Source organism: Trichomonas vaginalis, chromosome I (assembly GCF_026262505.1).
Source record: "Trichomonas vaginalis G3 chromosome I, whole genome shotgun sequence".
Lineage (NCBI taxonomy): Eukaryota > Parabasalia > Trichomonadida > Trichomonadidae > Trichomonas > Trichomonas vaginalis.
Window position 1 is genome coordinate 894,231 of NC_067203.1, and position 21,852 is coordinate 916,082.

At 31.9% G+C, this 21,852-nt stretch overlaps 14 protein-coding genes and 3 pseudogenes across 17 annotated transcripts, besides 2 other annotated features; 7 read left to right on the plus strand and 10 right to left on the minus strand.

Moving 5' to 3' along the window:
- Positions 1-14,743: part of a mobile genetic element that runs on past the window's edge.
- TVAGG3_0905120 (KilA, N-terminal/APSES-type HTH, DNA-binding family) lies at positions 176-733 on the minus strand (the record flags this gene model as incomplete). The annotated part of the gene is made up of 1 exon (XM_051251520.1): positions 176-733. A coding segment is annotated over one exon (558 nt), but the record flags the coding sequence as incomplete, so codon positions are not given.
- On the minus strand, positions 1,041-1,652 carry TVAGG3_0905130 (organellar and viral DNA polymerase type B; the record flags this gene model as incomplete). Its single annotated transcript, XM_051251521.1, has 1 exon — positions 1,041-1,652. The coding sequence occupies one exon, from the start codon at positions 1,650-1,652 to the stop codon at positions 1,041-1,043; it is 612 nt and encodes a 203-aa protein (XP_051077095.1).
- On the minus strand, positions 2,208-2,733 carry TVAGG3_0905140 (organellar and viral DNA polymerase type B; the record flags this gene model as incomplete). Its single annotated transcript, XM_051251522.1, has 1 exon — positions 2,208-2,733. A coding segment is annotated over one exon (526 nt), but the record flags the coding sequence as incomplete, so codon positions are not given.
- On the minus strand, positions 2,997-3,383 carry TVAGG3_0905150 (integrase core domain containing protein family; the record flags this gene model as incomplete). The annotated part of the gene is made up of 1 exon (XM_051251523.1): positions 2,997-3,383. A coding segment is annotated over one exon (387 nt), but the record flags the coding sequence as incomplete, so codon positions are not given.
- Positions 3,460-4,081, minus strand: TVAGG3_0905160 (annotated as a pseudogene). Its single transcript has one exon. A coding segment is annotated over exon 1 (622 nt).
- TVAGG3_0905170 lies at positions 4,122-6,055 on the minus strand (annotated as a pseudogene). The gene has a single exon. A coding segment is annotated over exon 1 (1,934 nt).
- TVAGG3_0905180 (uncharacterized protein) lies at positions 6,249-7,102 on the minus strand (the record flags this gene model as incomplete). Its single annotated transcript, XM_051251524.1, has 1 exon — positions 6,249-7,102. A coding segment is annotated over one exon (854 nt), but the record flags the coding sequence as incomplete, so codon positions are not given.
- Positions 7,606-8,097, plus strand: TVAGG3_0905190 (uncharacterized protein; the record flags this gene model as incomplete). Its single annotated transcript, XM_051251525.1, has 1 exon — positions 7,606-8,097. The coding sequence occupies one exon, from the start codon at positions 7,606-7,608 to the stop codon at positions 8,095-8,097; it is 492 nt and encodes a 163-aa protein (XP_051077099.1).
- On the minus strand, positions 10,443-10,874 carry TVAGG3_0905200 (uncharacterized protein; the record flags this gene model as incomplete). The annotated part of the gene is made up of 1 exon (XM_051251526.1): positions 10,443-10,874. A coding segment is annotated over one exon (432 nt), but the record flags the coding sequence as incomplete, so codon positions are not given.
- TVAGG3_0905210 (uncharacterized protein) lies at positions 12,460-13,266 on the plus strand (the record flags this gene model as incomplete). The annotated part of the gene is made up of 1 exon (XM_051251527.1): positions 12,460-13,266. One exon carries the CDS (start codon positions 12,460-12,462, stop codon positions 13,264-13,266), a length of 807 nt encoding a protein of 268 aa, XP_051077101.1.
- Positions 13,492-13,773, plus strand: TVAGG3_0905220 (protein of unknown function, DUF4107 family; the record flags this gene model as incomplete). Its single annotated transcript, XM_051251528.1, has 1 exon — positions 13,492-13,773. A coding segment is annotated over one exon (282 nt), but the record flags the coding sequence as incomplete, so codon positions are not given.
- Positions 14,260-14,580, plus strand: TVAGG3_0905230 (uncharacterized protein; the record flags this gene model as incomplete). Its single annotated transcript, XM_001293037.1, has 1 exon — positions 14,260-14,580. One exon carries the CDS (start codon positions 14,260-14,262, stop codon positions 14,578-14,580), a length of 321 nt encoding a protein of 106 aa, XP_001293038.1.
- Positions 14,744-15,010: 267 nt separating the features above from the next.
- On the plus strand, positions 15,011-15,766 carry TVAGG3_0905250 (coiled-coil domain-containing protein 180 family; the record flags this gene model as incomplete). The annotated part of the gene is made up of 1 exon (XM_001294828.2): positions 15,011-15,766. The coding sequence occupies one exon, from the start codon at positions 15,011-15,013 to the stop codon at positions 15,764-15,766; it is 756 nt and encodes a 251-aa protein (XP_001294829.2).
- Positions 15,011-21,852: part of a mobile genetic element that runs on past the window's edge.
- On the minus strand, positions 16,269-17,244 carry TVAGG3_0905260 (annotated as a pseudogene). The gene has a single exon. A coding segment is annotated over exon 1 (976 nt).
- On the plus strand, positions 20,376-20,738 carry TVAGG3_0905270 (uncharacterized protein; the record flags this gene model as incomplete). The annotated part of the gene is made up of 1 exon (XM_051251529.1): positions 20,376-20,738. The coding sequence occupies one exon, from the start codon at positions 20,376-20,378 to the stop codon at positions 20,736-20,738; it is 363 nt and encodes a 120-aa protein (XP_051077103.1).
- TVAGG3_0905280 (serine threonine-protein phosphatase family) lies at positions 20,757-20,999 on the plus strand (the record flags this gene model as incomplete). The annotated part of the gene is made up of 1 exon (XM_051251530.1): positions 20,757-20,999. The coding sequence occupies one exon, from the start codon at positions 20,757-20,759 to the stop codon at positions 20,997-20,999; it is 243 nt and encodes an 80-aa protein (XP_051077104.1).
- On the minus strand, positions 21,004-21,852 carry TVAGG3_0905290 (uncharacterized protein; the record flags this gene model as incomplete). Its single annotated transcript, XM_051251531.1, has 1 exon — positions 21,004-21,852. One exon carries the CDS (start codon positions 21,850-21,852, stop codon positions 21,004-21,006), a length of 849 nt encoding a protein of 282 aa, XP_051077105.1.

Here is a 21,852-nt window from a genome sequence, read left to right on the forward strand (position 1 = left end):
ATTTTGCATAATCTTTTACATGTTGTTCGTTCTCTTCTTCTGTCATGAGTTCCGAATATTCTAAATTCATGTTCTTTCATATGAGATAAAATTTTATAAAAAAATAAAATTAGCTTAGATTTTTTTATTCTTCCTCTTTGAAGTTATCGAAATATTCTGTTATTTTTTCCTTCAGTAATGTTAAGTCTTCTTTGAATGTAAGTATTGTGCAACCTTTGATGTCATAGTGTGTTTGAGGAAGAGTATTTTTGACAATTTCCTTTATTTGCTCATTCGGTGTCATTGAAATCGGTAAGTTTTCACGATAGAACCAGTTTCTGTCAGATTTATATATTTTAGCTAAGTCATAAAAGCTCTTGTTGTTTCTTCTGACTAAATGCAACATAACCACATCTTTATCTTCTTCTTTCTCCAACTCTTCAGTATATATCATATACTTATAACTCTTTTCCTTTCCTTTTGGTACCGAACGCGGTATTCTTTTCTGTATGCTTTTGTCTTTGGATTCAATGACTTCATCTTTTGCTTGAAGTTTCTTTTCCATCTCTCCACGTTCTGCTTTATATAGTTCATCTAACATCATGAAAATATAACAAGCATAACGAGGTGAAGCCCACATTGCTACAGCGTTTACTAAAAGTCTATGAACATAATAACCTTTCAAACCAGGAGCCAAATTCTTGCGATTTTCGTACGGAATCTCTTCTCTCGGTTTTCCGAGGGAAGCAATCATATGAGGAAATTCTTCTAAAAGTTCTTTTGTCTGTTGGTTTTCAAACCAATGATATGCTTGCTTTGTAGAACGAAGAGCGTTCATTATACTTTGCATTTGGTACATATCGTCTTTGACCGAACGAATGAGGCGAAGTTGTTTGTTATACTGTATGTATTCGTATTCTTCATTTATAGCTTCATGGACTATAACTGTTGTTGTGTTCTCTGATGTTGACATTACTGTCTTTACATACAAAATAAAAAAATAAATAAAAATAAAACTAACTTTATTTTCTGACTTTCACAAAAGACCAAAAATAAACGCTTTACATGTATTTTTCAGCAACTTCGTCAAATAATTTTATAGCTTTATCTATCTCATCTACTTCAAACGTTTCTTTACCTTTCGTGGGAGCACCATACATTTTCTCAAAAACTTCAAGCAGTTCTGTTTCAGCAGCTCTCATATCATTAACAAACACAACCTTGACTCTATTGACTGTACTGTCATATCTTTGAGTTATATTATATGTCCTTCCTATCTTATATCTTTTTGTGTTGAAGTCCTTCGGTTTCTGAACGATGTAAAGTAAGCCTTCACTGCAACGTTCCGTATCGAATGAACCATATGTTATGAAGTTATATCCAACAACTGGGTCTAACCATAACAAAACTATTGGTATAAGACTTTTGTCTATAAGATATGCTCTTGTTCCATGAAATGCTACTGATATCATAAGCTCAGGATTTCTTGTCAAAATTTTCTGAGTTGAAGCATTTCTAACCCAGTCGTTTGTTTTCTTTCCAGATGGAGATATAATGTCTGACAAAGAATATTTGTTGTATTTCTTTGAGTATCTTACGTTTAAATCACCTATTCTAACCACTTTGGTGTCATTGTCTATCTTTCTAACTGTTTCAAACTCAATGTTTGTCATTACTGTCTTTACATACAAAATAACTAATGAAATTCATTATTTTTGTGCTGAATTCAATAAAAATAATGTTGAGGTGAAGAGGTGAGATCTCACCTGTTTTTTCACCTGTTTTTTCACCTCTTTTTTCACAAGCGTTTTACATGAATTGTACGATGTATATTTGAAATCCTAAACAATTTCGTAGCTTCTATTTCTTCTTTTAGTACATCGAATGTTTTAACAATGCCGAAGGTTTCTTTATACTTCTTCTTGACGTCAGATAAAGGAAATCTTCTGCTGTTGGATAGTTTTTATTAAGAAATGTCAACATATCCATTTTATCTTCTGCTGGCTTTTCTGCTTCTTTCTTTAAGTCTGCATAGTCGTTTCGCATTCTTTCTATCTCTTTGACTGAGTAGTTATATTTTCTTATTGCTGCTTTACATTTTGAACATTGCGGCATCGTTTTTGCGTTATACATTGAAATAAAACCAGCTAGAAAAACTAAGCGTCAATGGTTCTTTAACTCAAAATGCTGGTTTTTGTTCATTCCATACTTACCTCTTCTATCTTTATCTCTTATCTGCCATACACATTTTGCAACTAATGAAACAAAGTTATCGTATGTCTTAAATTCTTCGGATTTGTAAAGGTCAGAAATATTTTTATAAACCATGTCGCAATCTTTGTCCATAACTTTATGGTTGCAATGAAAACCAAGGAATTCATAATTTACTTTACGTATGAATTTCTTAATTTCTACTGAGTCAGTTGCTTTGACTTCAATTTCGTCGAATTCAGGAATAGTTAGTTTTTGCTGCTGAATTTCAGGTAGTTTAGGCAAATGGTCGATGAGGTCCTCCATTTCATAAAGATACTGTTCATTTGTTTCATCTTTCGCACTACAGTCTAAATTACTTGTTAAAAGTTCTTGCTTTATCTTCTGGATTTCTGTTTCAAAAGTATATGAAGAAGGAATAAAGCTTTTCATCTCTACCAACATTGACGTAGGATTCATGACTAGCGAGTTTGGTGCTGTAGTTGTGGACAGAGTCCCGCCGTTCGTGGCTTGAATTGTTGTTGTGCCGATTGTTGAAATCATATCTTTTATACAAAATAAAAAAATAAATAAAAATAAAACTAACTTTATTTTTTCTGTCTTAAGGAAATTCATGAAAATTCACGAGAAAGCTAAAGCAATCTGAGCCGCTAAGCGGCGAGGGTGAAAAAACAGGTGAGAAAACAGGTGAGATCTCACCTCTTCACCTAAACATTATTTTTGGTGAATTCAATAAAAATAAATGGTACCATTAATGATATCATGACTGTTCTCATTCATGTCTGATTTACATCTAATGAAAAAGTTTAGAAGAATTTTCTTATTCTTTCTGGCATATTTTTGTCTTTCCAGTACTCCCGCTCTAATGGTCCCAGATGTGTTGGCTTTGACTCTCTCAAGTTCTTAGATGGTATAACATCTTCAACGCCTCCTTCATATCTTACTTTATAAGTGTCATCGTTTATGTTATAGCCAAGTATTTCAATAACCACTCCTCGCTTTGCTTCGTCAATGGTTTCAGCAAGTTTGCCATTACTACTTTCGACTAATTTGTGACGAGGGTAAAACGCAATAGAGTCGTCAGCAGCTTTTATAAGATATCCATTACCTTGCGTAGAGTCTACGATATAATAGTTTCTACTTAACCTTAAACGTTTCTTTGTCAACGGTTTGTCGTCAAGAACTACACGAACTTTTGTTCCAGGAATGAGGGTAAATTGTGTTGAATTTCTGATATTTTGTGTTTGGCTTTGTTTCTTTTGTATATACTTTTCTTCTTGTTTTTGTGTCATTGAATTTGGTGTATGTCCTGTTGTAGAATGTGTTGAGGAATTATATACTTCGAGAAAATGTTTCATTGTTTCTTCGGTAAAGTCTCGCTCTTGATTTAAATCTCTGAGCGTTCTTATGAAGCGGTTTATGATGCCGAGTATGTTATGGTTATGGTCTTCAGTAGTGTAGTGAGTTATGTTATGCTTAATGAGAAAATCTGTGATTTCATTGCTGAGGTATGCACTGTCTTGGTCTGATGTTAAAGTACTTGGGCTATGTTCTGCCACGAACTTTTGTAAAACTCTTAACACTTCACGAGTTCCTTTATTCCTCATTGGATATGCATATGCTTTGCGAGTATTAACATTTATGAAGATGAGGAATGGTTATGTCCTCCTTTTCTGCTTTGAATGAGAGTGTCAAATTGGTATGCGTCAGGAGTGTTGGAGTAAATTGGTAAAAAGTAGTCGTAAGGGTTTATTTTTGTTTGATGTACAACATTTTTGTCAAAGAATCTTTTCACTTCAGCTCTGTTAGTAAATCCCCAACTCTTTGCAGCTTCATTGAACTTCTTAAATGACCTCCATGGATGTTGTTCGAATACTTCTTTCAAGCTCATTTATGTAAAGTTAAAGATTTTATTCAAGGCTCAAGCGCGTTCATTGAACGCGGTACCATGCGAATATAGTCACAAATGGTGGCATATAATCTGCACCCGAGCCTGTTGGATTTGTTGTGAAAGTGTGTGAATGATTTCCTGTGGTTCCACAGAAAATACCTGCGCTTGAATCTACTGGGTCACTTGAAATATCATATCTATGCATTCCCTGTCTATCCGAACCTGCTGCAAGATTTGTATAACCTCTTTTTGTTATTGAATGTGAATGATTACCTGTTGTGTTTGTAGTTCCAGTATGAGTGTGCGGTGGAAGGTTTGCTTCTTTAATTTTCTTCGAACCCCCTGTTTGCTTTGAAGAGTTAGCACAGTATAAGAATTTGTCTACAATCTGTTCCCACGTACCAAAACCTAAAAACTTCTGGATTTGTTGAGTTCATTGACGTATAAATAGAGCCTATAGGATATATGGTTTCAAGAATCTGAGTCTTCATTGTTTGAAGTTCATGTTTAACATTTATAAATCCTTTGCCATCTACAATATTTATATTGTTTGTTATTAAACCATTAGGAAAAGTAGGAGGATAAATTCTTTGTTCTTGTACAGTTGCACCGTTTCTTCCTGTTTTTGTTACTATTTCGATGCATGCTTTAATTTCTTTAATCTTGATTGTTTGAAATTCTTCATGTGTATGGTTCTTGTCGGCTTTTCCATTAAGCGCAGCATTTACTTCCGACTTCTTTGCATAATTTTCATCTACATAAGTTTTGTCGGCTTTCTTATCTAACATTGCTGGTAGTTCATATGTTTCAAAGTTTCTGGCATGACCTTCGATGTTCTACACTGTTATCTAAATTGTTAAGAGTATCTTTTACGCTTGTACTCGGATTCTCTAAAGGTGCACTTGAACCAATATAGTTCAATATTATGTCGTCTGCTCTAACAGTAGTGAAGGATTTATGTGTATGTTCTTTGTCAGCTTTCTTATCTAACATTGCTGGTAGTTCATATGTTTCAAAGTTTCTGCATGACCTTCAATGTTCATACATTGTTATTAAAGTTTAGTGTATCTTTTACGCTTGTACTTGGATTCTCTAAAGGTGCACTTGAACCAAGGGTATAGTTCAATATTATGTCGTCTGCTCTAACAGTAGTGAAGGATTTATGTGTATGGTTCTTGTCAGCTTTACTATTTAATGTAGCTTGAAGTTCATTTATATCGGAGATATTGTGTTTATGAGATTTCAAAACTTTGTTCGTTGCGTCAAGTTCATCTTTGTCAGCTTTACTTTTAATAGCATCTTCAAAAGTTATTTTTGCCTTAACTCTCAAAGTAAATCTTGGTTCAACTAATACACCGTTAACAGAAAGTAGAGGCATAAATTTCACCGGTATAACCAAATGCTTCTGGTGCTTTAGCTACATCATACAGTACAGCTTATGTCATAACCTTTAGCACGAATGTATTTATATCTTCTTTCATTAACATTTTTTGTCTTCGCTTCATCACTTCGTGTTAAATATCCATGGTAGTCCGTTATAATCTGTTCGTCTGAAGTTATATAATGAACATGGTTTTTATCTGCTTTTTGTGAAAGAAGTTCAACAACTTTTGCTTCACTTATGTTACCAGTGTCACTTTCATTTATTTTTGTCAGCATTGCGTTCAAAACTTCATAAAGACTAACTACTTCTTTTGGTTCTTGAAACAATGAGTCAAAAGTCTTTCTTAACATTACATCTTCAACTGTTATGACTGAGTCAATACCTTTCTCTTTTATTGTCTTAGCTAACTGACCTAAAACAACGAACATATAGTCTAAAATATTATCTTCAGTGTTAAACACTATACAGTTTTCACGAATTGTTGTGTTTGTTGCTGTTAAAACTTCTTTAAACTCAGGATATATATTCAGTAGATTTTCAACAATTGTTTGAACCACTTGTCCTCCTTCATCTAAATCTCTTGCTGCCATTAAAGGATGTAAATTAATTGGTTCAATAATTCCGAGACGAGGGTTGTAAGCAAGTCCGTCGAACATATTTTTACGTTTGAGTGCCCAGTTAGTTAGTTTCTTTGTATTATATGTTACTTTACCCCATAAATTTTTGAGACCGTCAAAGAAACTTCCTGTATTTCCATGTAATTTAGCAAACTCAACATAAAACTTCATGCTATCTATGCCACCAAGAAAAGCCCAGAGTGCATCTATCTCACTTTGCATGGTTATAAGAGATGCAGTTGTTACACCTGATGAAAATAAAGTAAACAACCACCCTAACCAACTCTTACCTGCTCCACTTTGTTCTACTTTCACAAAATCACTGATATGACTTTTTAAGTATTCTTTCGTAAGTAATGTGTCTCCAGGTGTAACGTCTCTAACGATATTATCTCCGTCAAAAGTCAATGTTCTAACTTGTGTCCGTGCAGCCTTTATTTTAAGGCATGCATAGTCTGGTGTTTGAGGAGCAGAAGGCTCGATGTATGTAATTTTAAAGAAATCGTCATAATTTTTCTTAAAGGTTTCATATGTTGTTTTGAATGTATTGAACCTCATTATTATATCAAGAAGTTTTGTCAATGAGTCAGCAATTGCTTCATCTACTGTTGACGTTTTGAGTTTTATTTCTGCTGAGTCGTTTATGAATGGTACTTGACATTGAGTTGTATATGGGTCAAATCCTGTAGGACCCAAATGAAGCAAGTAGTCTAAAATATCACGAACAGACTTTGAGACAGTTGTGTCGTTCTTCATGACGATTTCACCATTTACAATGAATGGCATAGTACATGAAGTTATTTGTGGGTCAAAACCAGAAGGATTGAAATGAAGCATATAGTTCAGCGCCTCATACACTGACTTATACACTGTTTCATTATTTTTTGACACAATTTCACCATTTACAATGAATGGCATTGTCGAAGGAGTTGTTTTTGTATCGAACCCTGAAGGATTGAAGTTAAGAATGCTTTCAAGAGCTTCATATACAGACCTATAAACAGTTGTGTCGTTCTTCATGACAATTTCACCATTTACAATGAATGGCATAGTACATGGAGTTAAAATAGGGTCAAACTTTTCATAGTCCTTCCATGTTATGTATTTCTCAGTATTTCCATCAGAAATAACAATATATTTGTCAGTAAGTGTGAGAGAGTATTGACCAAAATATAAACGTTTAGCTCTGTCAGCTTCATACGCATATGCAGCTATACTCATATTTTAATGAGAATAAAATGTTGTTCTATTTGCAAAGTACAGACCCAAACGAATACGGGACAGTAAAGCTACAAACAAACTTAGGTCTACAGAATGAGGCGCTTGCATTCAGAATGGTTGACTTCAATACTATCGCTTCATTCGTTATAACAGATGAAACAGATTTCATGGAGATTGAAATAGATGGAAAGAAGCACGAAATAAGATTTCACAATAATGTAGAATATAAGATGGAAACATTAGCTGGAGTGTTAAATGCTCTCATAAATACTACAATAAACAAGGATAACGAAGAAAACTTAATGAATGTTAAACTTATTGCAGGAGTTTTGAAGTTCAGTTATGCGAAGGAGTTTAAGATAACACGAATGAGTCATAGAGTACAACTTCTTTTGGGTGCATACCATATGACATTTCCTTTGAAAAGTGTTGACAAAACGATTGAGATGAAATCTGTTCCATACGTATGTTATGGTAATTGTTTATACATTGAGTCTAAAATAGCTAATGTCACAGGCATTTCAGGAGTTAATAGTAAAGGTTCAGTAGAATATAAATCCTTCTGTTATGCAGTCAATTCAATGTTCATTCCAAACGTTCCTGTCATAGCAACTCATTTAGGTAAATGGGTTCGCATTAGTCCTCATAATTTGAAAGACATGCAATTCAGACTTGTTGACTTTCAAGGAGAGCCTGTAGAACTGAAGGCACCAGTGCGAATGACTGTTGAAGTTGACTTTTTAGAAAATATTAAATGCAACAGCTTACAAGAGAACTCAGAGCTAAAAATATAAAGTATGAATGTTATGTATTAGGTCATGAACTTTGGTTGTTGCTGTTTGATGAAACAAATGAGTTAGTTATGTCAGTCAAGAGAACAGAAAAATATTGTGTTAGTGAAAACTGCACCAAGTCAATAAGATTAGGTTTGCATTATGAAGATGAGTTCGATACTGTTGAAGAAGTTTTGGATAGATATTACAAATTGCTAACTTGAAATTTTTTTGACTGACGGCACAAAGCGCCAAGATGGGCTCAAAGAGCCCTCCTGACTGCTTTAATTTACTAAAACATATTTCAAACAAAGTTTATATTCTGTTGAAAGTTTTGTATATGAAAAAACCAGAATTTTCGAAAAAGTGACACCAACTATTAAAGTTATTTTATTACTAGATTTATTTACAAATTATAAGATAATATCATTAACCGAATATATTTTTAATATAAATAAAAAACTTTTTTTTATACAAAAAATTACAATCAATCGATAAATATTATAAAACATTTATTCCAAAAAGATTAAGTAATAGGTGGGATCCTGCATAAAATATAATTTTATGTCATAAAGTTTACAAATTTTAGATGGACCACAGTGAGAATGTGAGTGGTTAATTTAAAGGTGGTCTGATAAAGATATCGAAGCTTACTCAACAAAGCATGAAGCAGTTTCTAATACACAATCTTACTAGTTGTGTTTCGGTCGCCAGCGCTCTCATAGGGGTGCTGATTTCAAAAACCACTACTTCAAATTATTCAACAATACTCAATGCAGCATGAAGCAGCTACTACTGCTGTATCTTACTGGTAGTGTTTTGGTCGTTGGCTCTTGCACAGTCTCTCAGATTTTCAATTTTTTTTTCAACACTATCTTGTTTCGCTCTCAGAAAGCTATCCTACAAAGACATCGAAGCTTACTCAACACAGCATGAAGCAGTTTCTAATACACAATCTTACTAGTTGTGTTTCGGTCGCCAGCGCTCTCATAGGGGTGCTGATTTCAAAAACCACTACTTCAAATTATTCAACAATACTCAATGCAGCATGAAGCAGCTACTACTGCTGTATCTTACTGGTAGTGTTTTGGTCGTTGGCTCTTGCACAGTCTCTCAGATTTTCAATTTTTTTTTTCAACACTATCTTGTTTCGCTCTCAGAAAGCTATCCTACAAAGACATCGAAGCTTACTCAACACAGCATGAAGCAGTTTCTAATACACAATCTTACTAGTTGTGTTTCGGTCGCCAGCGCTCTCATAGGGGTGCACCGAAATTCAATTGTTAATGATATCAATTCACAAATTGGAATCGAAGATCAGTATGAAATTTAAAATATAAATAAATTTTAATTATATTATTTTTAATTTTTTTAAATAATATACATATATAAATACATGCATATATACATATATAAATATATACATATATAAATATATACATATATATAATATATACATATATAAATATATACATATATAAATATATACATATATAAATATATACATATATAAATATATACATATATAAATATATACATATATAAATATATACATATATAAATATATACATATATAAATATATACATATATAAATATAATATATAAATATACATATATAAATATATACATATATAATATATACATATATAAATATATACATATATAAATATATACATATATAAATATATACATATATAAATATATACATATATAAATATATACATATATAAATATATACATATATAAATATATACATATATAAATATATACATATATAATATATACATATATAATATACATATATAAATATATACATATATAAATATATACATATATAAATATATACATATATAATATATACATATATAAATATATACATATATAAATATATACATATATAAATATATACATATATAAATATATACATATATAAATATATACATATATAAATATATACATATATAAATATATACATATATAAATATATACATATATAAATATACATATATAAATATACATATATAAATATATACATATATAAATATATACATATATAAATATATACATATATAAATATATACATATATAATATATACATATATAAATATACATATATATAAATATATAATATATAAATATAATATATATATATACATATATAAATATATACATATATAAATATATACATATATAAATATATACATATATAAATATATACATATATAAATATACATATATAAATATATTTATATATATAAATATATAAATAACAAAATACAATCAAAAAATAGTGTTTGGAAATTTAAGGTTAAGTGTCACTTTTTCGTAAATTCTACCACACTCTCAAAGAGCCCTCCTGACTGCTTTAATTTACTAAAACATATTTCAAACAAAGTTTATATTCTGTTGAAAGTTTTGTATATTCATTCGAATATTTATACTTAAACTCAACTCCTGTAGTTCCTGGTGTTTCAATGATGCGGATGTTACCTATTTTCATGAATAGTGGAGTTTGACCACAGCATTCGATTTCAGGGTCGAGATAGTCAATGACACATTGTTTCCCTGTTATTCGTGAGATAACATTTTCAAGGTCCTCCTTTGTTAGAATTATTTGGTTCTTACTTATAAGATTTGTCAAAAGCTTCTTATCGTCTTTGAGTAAAATTGTTTGGTATAACTGAAGAAGGTAATGGTCTACGTTATCTGAAGGATTTGTTTGAACATTTGTGTAAGGATTGTCGTTGGCTTCTCTTGAAAGAATTTGGTCCAGTGGTGGATACTCTAACTTAACATCTGATGTAGCGTTAGCGTTTGAAGCTGTGTTTAAATTCACGGATTTCAGCTCTGGTTCTGGTTCTTTCAAACACTCTGAACTATAGTTCTTTATGACAATATTGTTTGTCGTTCGTGAGTCAACATTTGATGTTGGTTCAATTGGAACATTAACGGCACCAGCTAAGATGGATTTGCTTCTCATTTCATATAGAATAAAAACCTTTTATATGTATGAAATGAACAATATACTCGACAAGGGTTTGAATGTAAAGCTAACGAATGAAAATATTGTTGAATTCACTGAGACAGGAGCTGTGTATAAAGATGTAGAACTACTGAACAAAAGAGCTAAGGGAAGAAGCAGGAACATGAACAAAGGGTGGAAGCCTATAAAAATTTATGTCAATGATGGCTCAGGAGGTTCAAACATAAAGTATGCAGAAAGTTATAGAGTTTATGCTCTCAAAGGTGAAAAGCCTTCATTTAAGAACAGCTATTCTAACGCATATCCTCAAAAGCTAACGGATGGGGAAGTGGATGATATGAATGACAGCAAAAATATTAACAGAAATGGCGACAGAGATGCATGGAATTTGTTTACCATCAGTCAATTGAAGGTTAAACTTTAAAACAATGTTGGTCGTTCCCATGGAATATTTTTGACTTTAATGGTATTAGTCATGATATGAATCTCAAGGTATGAACGAGGAGAGATGAGAGACTTATATGCTTCCCAAATTTCTTCAAAAGGTAATGTTATACCTGACTGTTTCCAAATGAGTTCAATGTCATAGCGTGAGAAACCTTGAAAGATAACGAAGTCAGTTATGAGACGTTTTATGTTTAAAGCTAAAAACCTCCATGTTTGCATAAGTATTGCTACAGTTAAATGGTAATGTCTGACTTTAGTTATGATGTTAGCTAATGGTGAGTCAGGCTTTGAAACTAAACCTTTTCCGGCGAAGTCGTCACAAACTAATAAAGTGTTTGATGGATATTTTTTGAAGGGGTATTTTGAAAGTTTTGATAGAATGTAGTTTGTCAGTCGTTTCATATCGTAAACTCCTGAGTACTGACGCAAGTGGTGTTTGTCAATAATTCTTTCCATCTCCTCAGAAGTCTTTTGCATTCCTGACTGTATAAATTCAACGATGGCATAATATTTTCTCTTACGTCGAATGTAACGTTGAAGAAATTCAATGAGTTCACTGTCTGGAACTTTAACGACAGAGGCTTGAACTTTTGACATAAATGTTTTCGCTGTTGAGTCCATAGAGTCTGAAGTTGCTGATATAATGATTTGGTCATAATATGAGTCATTTCCTAAACGTTCTGTTATGAGTATATGACGAATGAGGTTAAATGTCTTACCTGAACCCATCTTTCCACAATAGAAATACACACCATTTGAACAGAACTCATAATCTTTGCTGAAAGGAAGAATAAGAGAAGAGTTAAGTTTGTCTGTAGTTTCATTCATGTCTTCATCTACGTCATGTATTAAATGCTTCATTTTATCTCCATTAAAAATGCAAGTCAGAAATATTCAGAACATAGCACCGAGTCTAACTGACAAGAGTATAAAGATATACTATGAACATGTTATGATGAAACCAACCAAAATTCAAGAAAGTCAGTATACTTATGAATATCCAAGACACTGGGTAGAGTATGTAGGAGGTGAGAAAGCTATTGAAATCAGACAGGTTCGAAGTATTCCAGCAGGAAGAACAATATTATTGAAGAACTTTAATGTTTTGAGGTATAATGATGAAACAAAGAAGCAAGATAGTTTCCCTGTTGCTGTGTATGTGAACTTAGATACAGGAGATGACATGAAAGTTTTTAATACAAAGCTTCAAACGGTAGTGAGAGAACAACTGACTGCGGAAGGACATCCATTACCTTCAGAAGTTACCATAGCATATAATTTTGAAACAAACTCAATAGATTTTAAAGTCGTCTCTGCAAAGAAGTCAGGTTTTACATTTAATGAAGCAGATGTATATTCGAATGAAAACTTCAAAGCTATTGCATGGTTAGATAATGACGATTGCTTTAAGAAAATATTTAAATACAGTGACTCAACGATGTCAATAGATGACCTTCGTGGAATGTTACCATCGACGTTTACAGTAGAAGGTTCAGCAGGATTGCTTACAAGATTGTCAATTGGTGGTATTTGGTCTCGTGAGAACATTGTTATAAAATCCAGTATAAGTGAATTTGCTGAAGAATCTATATTATGTCTTTCAAACTATATGTATTCGCCGCCAAAGCATTATAGTATAACAAACTTTGTCAGTAAGTTTAACATAAGACTTGTCGAACCTTCTTCAATGAAAGATGTTGTGCTACCTAAAGATGGAAAGGATGGACTCATTATTGAGATGATTTTAATAGCATATTAAATGAGCTTGTTCTTGAAGGTCATTCATGATGAAATAACTGTTGTAGAAGATGTTAGCAATTGTTCAGACATTTTGAAGCGTATAGATGATATAAGAAAGAAGTTAGATAGACCGCAAAGTAGTGAGGGCGAAGCCCGTGAGAACGCTTATGTTTCATTGACTTTCTCCAGTAACGAGAACTTTTATGAGATAATATTGAAGAGAGATGATTTTAATATGGTGTAAATGGTAGCTTGGGCAGCTTTAGGCGCAATGGGAACAAAAGCATTAGCATTTGGAGCAAAAGCACTTGGAGCTTATGACGCAGTAAATAAAATGAGTGGAGGAAGGGTTTCGAAGACATTAGATGCAAATAAAGGGAAGATTGGAGGCTGGGTTGCAAAGAAGTTAAGATTAAATAAAATAGGGCTCATAAATAAAGCATCCAATTTGGTTGCGACTGAGTCAGAAAATGCTTTAGGAAAGGACGATGAGTTTGCAAAACACGCAAAAGACTTTAATGACCAGATGAAAGGTGAAACAATGCATTTAAATAGAGTCGATGGAACTAAAGAAAATGTTTCTTCTCCACCAGCGGTTTATCCATACGGACCTTATGGAATGTATGGAAACCCTTACGAAAGACCATTTGACCCATTGACTGGTGGAAGTAACTGGTATCATTACGGCCGAAGAAGAAAGACAGTCAAGTTGGAGACAGACGTGAAGAAAGCAACTAAAAAGAAACCAAGGAAGAGAGTTATAAAGCAATGAATTCAACAGGGTGAAAAAACAGGTGAAAAAAGAGGTGAGATCTCACCACTTCACCTAAATTTATTTTTGTGCTATGTTTTCATACGTGTGAGGGTGGTGATATCATTTATTTTTTATTTTATTTTTTATTTTATTTTTTATTTTATTTTTTATTTTATTTTTTATTTTATTTTTTATTTTATTTTTTATTTTATTTTTTATTTTATTTTTTATTTTATTTTTTATTTTATTTTTATATAAATGACGAAAACTATTGAGATAACAAACTACAACGGTCATGAGTTCAAGAATTTGTTCTTCGTTCCTCGTGAAAATACATTCTATCAGATACGAGGGAGAAAGGGTAAAGTTAGTTTGAGCGTTTATGAAGGAATGAAGAATGGAAAGTTTATACAAGCATACGATACAAACGGTAAACGTGTTTCATTAGCTTTGTCAAAACTTACTAACATTTATTTTGACAGTGATTTTGACCTATATGAAGAAGAAAGTGAGTCAGAAGATTATGAGCTGTTATGTGAAGCACAGCAATGGGAGGAGTTGCAATACTTTTGTAAGTGAGAACGTTTATTTTTTACATTAGTGAGGTGAAGTGGTTGATGGCTTTGTAAATATTTAAGGTTAAGTTGGTGTTGTCGTTTGTGTTGTAAAATATACGTTAACGGTTTTGTAAAGTGTCAAAACCGCTAAGTGGTGTACGGAGGCGCGCAGTGCCTCAGTACACGACTTAGCCATACTAACTTCTCAATTGCATAATTAATTAAAAATTCATGTGAATTTAAAAAATCGGTAGATTAAATTTGCATGGGTATAAGAGGAAGTACACAATAATACCCCTGAACTACATACTCTGTAAATGAATAGTGAGGAGAAAGACTTCGCAGAATTTCAAGTGTTTTTATGAATTTTAATATATGATTGTGTTGTTAAGTATTATGCGGATAAAATCGAATTATTGACTGTTGACAACAAAGACGAATTCAACAATAAAATGAAAGAATTAAGAACACAACGCGATCAAAACGTCAAAGCATTGAGTCCTAAATTATCCGATTCAAACAACATTTCCGAATTAAAGAAATTGTATAATTCAGAAGAAGAACGACGTAAGAATGAATTAACCGTTATCCAAAACTACGAGAACTCTATTATCGAAACAGAGAAGAACGTAATGAACATGTTCACATCACATTTACCATTAATCACATCTTCATTGATGTCATTGTTTGATAAATTCCCATTATTAGAAGATTTGATTCCAGGTCCAGTTGCCAATGAAGAACGCAGGACATTGAAATCATTGATTAAAGACAAAGAAAGGAAGTCCATGCAATTACCAGATGACCAAGACAGACCATTCCATGTCCGGCAATGGCCAACATTACCTTTAACAATGGAACCATTGTCTTCTATGACCAGTCAAACAGAAAGTCAAGATCAACAAACGAAAGAGAAGAATTCAGGAAGGAAAACAGTTAAGAAACCAAAGAAATCAGATGCAATCAAGTCTGTTGAATCCGCAATGATGCCTATTATTACATCTATTGACACATCTATGCATCGCGGCGTTATTGTTGAAAGGAATCGCTCATTTGAGGAATATCAACGTGAAATGAAGTCACGTGTTACATCATTTGAAACATATATCAATTTCATGAAAGAAGAAACACAGAAATTCTCAGAATTCTGGTTAAAGTCTATCAACAACTTATGTCCACGCTTCGTCATCCCAAAAGAATCTAAATAAATAAAGTTATTTTGTTTTTTATTTTATTAATTATCTCATAAATAATGAATTTTATGTTTTAGAAGTATAAAAAAAGTAAGATGATAATGTAATAAATCATTGATTAAAGAACAATATTTCAAGTGTTGTTGATATTACAATCAAGAGGTATATTACATATATTCATGAATATTTAGATTCGAATGACATTGACTTCCATCTTCCAAGTTTTGTTGATGTTACAATCAAGAACTCTATACAACAACAACTAATAGTTATGTTAAATATAATCAAATTATGAGATTGTGAAGTGCGAGACTTTTCACCAGACAAAAAATAAATAAATAATCAATATTATCATATTCCATGCTAATTTTTGAGTAGGATTTAATTACATTCATTTATCCATATGGAAATGTAATAAATTCTGTCATCATTGAATTTTTTACAGAACACAGAATACGGATATTTTAGAAAGTTTCTATATAAATAAAAGTAATTTTATTCAAGATAAATAATTAATATAAATATTTAATAATCGATGACGTGGGAATCGGTGAGAGAAATATTCAATGCATTTGGTTTTATTGATAATTGCAAATTCTGCTTGGCAATTACCAGTTGAAAGATGAATCAATTTGTTAGTAAATGTTCTCTTGTATTAGTAGGTTCTACATTTCTATAAAATGTTGATGAAATCGAATTGTCAATGTAACAACTATCAACTGTTAATTGATCATAATAGTTATATATCAAACATGAATCTTGAGGAACAGTGTTGTTAATAAAAGAACAACTTTTTACAGTAAGAGAATTATCTGAATGGTAAATAATTCCATATGTTGATTTTGTTTTGGTATTATTTATAATATTACATGAATCAATCAAAGAGTTATACCAAATATCTAGAATCATTTCACTTGTTGCTAAATTATTAACAACAGTTGAATAGTTATATTTTGTTGTGTATTTACCTAAAGGACTTTGAAACCAACCAGCAGGTCCCCAAGATGCTTTGCATGATGAGAAATTTGTTGATGAAACTATGATGTTATCAAGTTCTGCATTTATAGAGTAACCAAAACTTTCTTTTCCTACATCGAAAAGGGAACTTTCAATAAAAAAGTTTAAGTTATCGTTGTCAACTTTGTATTTGAAAAATGTGCTCCTTGTTGACTTTGGCATTTTGTACAACAGAATTTTCGTTGAACAATCGAGCTATTACTGCCGATTTTGTAGTTAATGCAACTTCCACTCCCAGTTGAAGTGCAATTACTAAAAGAGCACCGATTATGTAGGAATAAGGAGTTTTTAATTGGATCGAAGTTGATAACTCGGTTATTATCATCAAAAAAATTGCACTCATCTAAGTAATATTGACCTTGACCTGCTGGTAGATTACAATTTTGACAATGATTAGTTTGTTCTCCTACAAATTCACTTGCAAAGTAACTATTCCAAATATTGTCATCCTCTAAAGATAGAATTATGGTGAACATTTTATTAATTTGTCAAAAAGTGCCATCCTATCGTTTTTTTAGAATTTGAAAAAAAAAATGCACTCAACTTATTTTTGTCAAAACTAGAGCAAAAATGCCCTAATGCATATGTCCTCCATGTTCTTTCTTGCTGGTGGCGTTAGCGATTATCAGAACAATCTTCTGTTTGCCTGAGAAGAAACGAATTCACCAATTTGTTGAATAAAGTCGAGAATTACATTTTTTGATATAACTTGAACAAAATCTAGCATTTTACTAGTTCACATATGGTTTTTGATCTTTGATCTTTTGAATGTCAGAAATCAAATTTTGCCTGAATATTTATGGTCATATTCTGACACAATGGAATTCGGTCGTGGTATTTTGCCAACAACAAGCAATCGAAAGTATCTATGAATCGTTTCTATTGAAAGAAATAATTATATACCATAATTAATTTTTCTCAACTGGTCAGAGAACGAGAAAAATGCTTAGATCTGAAGAGGATCGATATCATGTGGTGTTGTCAAGCAGTTCGAAATATCCAAAAACAAAATATTAAATGAATAGATTTTGAGATGCTTATATATATATAGTCGGGAGAAAAAGGTATAAACGGGGCAAAAAGGTGTAAACCTTGATATTTAGAAGCCAATATTAATATAAATAGTATCCTTACATTGAGTATATTTGGGCAGTGCATTCAAAACAAAAACTTAAAAATATGTCAATTTAGATATTTTAATTTTTTAAAAAAACTTAATAAGACTCAAAAAATCATTGCTAGTAAATTAAAATAGTATATAAGCAATATCTTTATTCATTTTTGCCAATGAAACTTACAATTCTTTGAATAATTTGCAAGAATTTTATTCTTGTTGGCTTTCATTAAGGCCATGTGTAAAAATATTGTGATTTTTACTGGATCCTTTGGACTGTAATCTGTCTAAATTGACTTCAGCGGGCATAAACCAAATAAATTTCATTATTTGGCGTTTTTCTTCGATAAATATTAAGGAGAATGATCTAAATCATATGTGGAACCGTAACATTAAGTGATCATGTGTTGATCCATCAAGGAAATCAGTAGTTGGAGTTGGATAATCCATAATGAAAAATTATAAACGTTCATTTTTTATTAAGTTTTATTTCTTTCATATTTTGATTATTTTAAGGATGTCAATTCGGAAAATTGTTTTCATTTTAGGAGAATATAATTTTCCTTTTGGAAAATTTAAAAAGTGAGACGCGCAGGATTCGAACTTTTTTAAAAGTTGATTTAAATATATTCTAGTGTGGATTCTAAGGATAATATCATATTTAAAATAAGAATATACTAGTTTAGGTGGTATAATTTTTTCGATAAATTTGAGAGTATGTACGTTTAGGGCATCAAAAGTGTCAATTCGCTCAGCGAAAGCTGAGCTAGCTTCGTTCTCGAAAGAATAGGGAAGGAGTGAAAGAGAGTGATACAGATGTTGACACATTCATATCATTTCAACAAATTTTGATCAAATTGAAATGCAATGAAATTCAATTCACTTCATATCCTTCAGTCAGTACATTGACATCCTTCTACATCACAATGATAACTCGTGCATCAATAGTTCTACAACTAACTCAGAAAAAACAAGATTTTTCCTTCCAGCTTACAGCTTTTAAAAAGTTTCGATGATAAAAATCACTCTACTCTTGTTTATCGATATGTTGTGATAGTAGGTAAACGTATTCTTATCGATATTAATAAAAATATTTTTACGAAAATCTGAACCAATTACAGAGTTATTCATAAAGTTTATGATAACTGTAATTACTTCATCTTTGTTTAATATTTGAATAAACAATTTAATTTAATTTGCATAATTTTTTTTAGTTGAAAGACAGGAAACTTAGTTGAGTTAAAAAAAAAAAAAAAAAAAAAAAAAAAGGTAGTGGGGCTTCCAGGCGCGTTGCGCCCTCTAGCCCTGAAGATGTTTAGTATATATGAAGTTTTTATTCGGAGGGCTTCCAGGCGCGTTGCGCCCTCTAGCCCTGAAGATGTTTAGTATAAATGAAGTTTTTATTCGGAAAATTGTTAGTCTTCTGGGTCGAAAACATTATATAATGTGTCACTTTTCACAAATTATATATGTTTTCATGTTTTGTCACTTTTCTGTCACTTTTCGGGTAAAAACATTTTTATTATTATATATAAATGAATTTTACAAAACCACCGTTACCGTTCTTTGGAAATAAGAGTAGATGTAAAGATATTATATTGAGAGAACTTAAGAAACTACCGAATGGTCTAACATTTGTAGATTTGTTCGGTGGAAGTTTCTATATATCCCATTTGTGCCATACAATATTCCCAGACTCAAAGATTATATGCAATGACTTCGACAACTATATGGACCGTCTCAAACATATACCAGACACAAACAATATATTGAAAGAGTTAAAAGAAAAGATACCTATAGGTAAGATGGAACGTATACCATTAGATAAGAAAAATATTGTGAGAGAGGTTTTGAAAAAAGCAGAATATATAGACTGGGATAGTATATCTGCTAGACTATTATATAGTGGTTCTATAAGAGTTCATGACATTGAAACACTTATGTCAAAAGTTTTATATCTTAACTATACAAATGTTTTCAAAGAGGACATAGAAAAATATATTGAGGGTATAGAGTTTGTGAGATGTCATTGGACAGATTTGTATGAAAAATATAAAGACAAGGAAAATGTTTTCTTTATAGTGGACCCGCCGTTCTATAACACATGGGATTTTCAATACCAAGTAGACTGGACTTTGAGAGACTCTTTAGAAACTTTAGACGTTATACATAACCATCCATGCTTTTACTTTACATCCGATAAAAGTGGTTTGGAAACCGTTATGAGATGGCTAGAGGACATACATGACTATGAGTTTATATATGACAAGATAGAATATGAGAGAGGTCCTATAAACTGGAGAAAGTGTCACAATAAAGAAATTTTATTAGTAAGTAAATGTGGTTTGAAATAGGACTACTTGTTTTAGGTTTTTTCCATTGTGTCATTTATTTATTTGACGTGGCAGAAAAGTACAGAGAATATGAAGATGAACCAATGCCTGCAAATGTTCAGCATATGTACTCGTAAGAGATATTTTTATCTAATATTAAATGGACGCACAGAACTTAGCGAATGCACAGCAACCTGGACAACCAAACCCAGAGAATATTCCAAATGAAGTTAGAATACAAACTGCAATGGCAAACTATGGTCAAGTGCCAACAGATGTACAAATGCAAACTGCCATGTCAAATGACGCTGCGTTAGGTTTGCCACCATGGTATGCAAATATGAGATGGAAAGAGTTTTATACAAACCCTGAAGTGGGATATAAACAACTTTATGCAGATGACGCAAACACAGGAGTTGACCCAGAATATGTTTTCTACCAGAGGAGAAACAGAATGTATGAGCTCCAGTTAAAGAATGCTATGGAACTCAACAGGAAACGTAAGAGACTAGGCGGACATTAGATTTTTACATATAGTAAAATGGGTTTCTTCAGTAGTATTGGAAACTTCTTCAGAAGAGTTGGAAGAGGTATATGGAATGGAATAAAAACCGTAGGAAGAGGAATTTGGAACGGAGTCAAAAATATTGGTAAAAGAGTAGGTCAGTTCGTTGGTATTATACCTAAAGACCCTGAACCAGAAGAACAAGCTCCTGTTATACAACAGCCTGAACCTGCACCACAGTCTAGTTGGCAACCAAATCCAACACCTCAACCGTATTAAAAAATTATATTTTTACCGTTCGATAGTAGTTGTATATGAAACTAAGTTCTAAGTAAAACGCATGGTATAATGGAATTATTCTTTTTCTTCCATCTGTAGTAAACCATACTTGAAAGTCTGAAATACTTCCACTTGGTGGTTCGTATAACTTTGTAGGTTTTTCGTAAAAGTCATTTGCCAAGCATAAGAAAGAGTTTTGGGCGCCAGAAAATGAAGCATGAACAATAATAGCAGCTGGGTCGAAAACATCTTTAAATAAATATGGTTCATCTCTTGCATATCGACTGTAAATATTTGCTAAAGGAAGTTCGACTTTCTGATTTAACATTCTTTGCAAATAATACCATGACATTGCAGTGAATTCTGTATATATTTGTTCGTCTTTCTTTGGATTGTCTTCGTAGATTTGAAATGACACTTGTGAATTTTGTTTGTCATATACAATTCTCACATAAAGTGTGCTCTCGGTATTTGCATATTCATCAGCATATTTTGCATAACATGAATTTATTTTATCTTCTATATTTTTTAACGCAGTCTGTAGAGAAGATGAAAGGTCAACTTGTATTAGCTCAATTTCTTCCCACATTTTTCGTTTCCCTTCAGATATATAATCTATATGAAACCTTACAATAAATGGAAAACTTTTATCTTCTACAGACACAAACTTCATTCTACGAAAGCCAATAGCTTTTGTGACAGATGGGTCTCTTAGCCATCTTAATGGGTAGTCAAAACGATAGCCTTCATGCTTTACGGTCTCTGTCTCAAACTTTTGACCGACATTAGTAAAAAGTTCATCTAATGGTTTAGTTGTAGCAACTCTTGAATTTTCTTTTTCTATTGGAAGCAT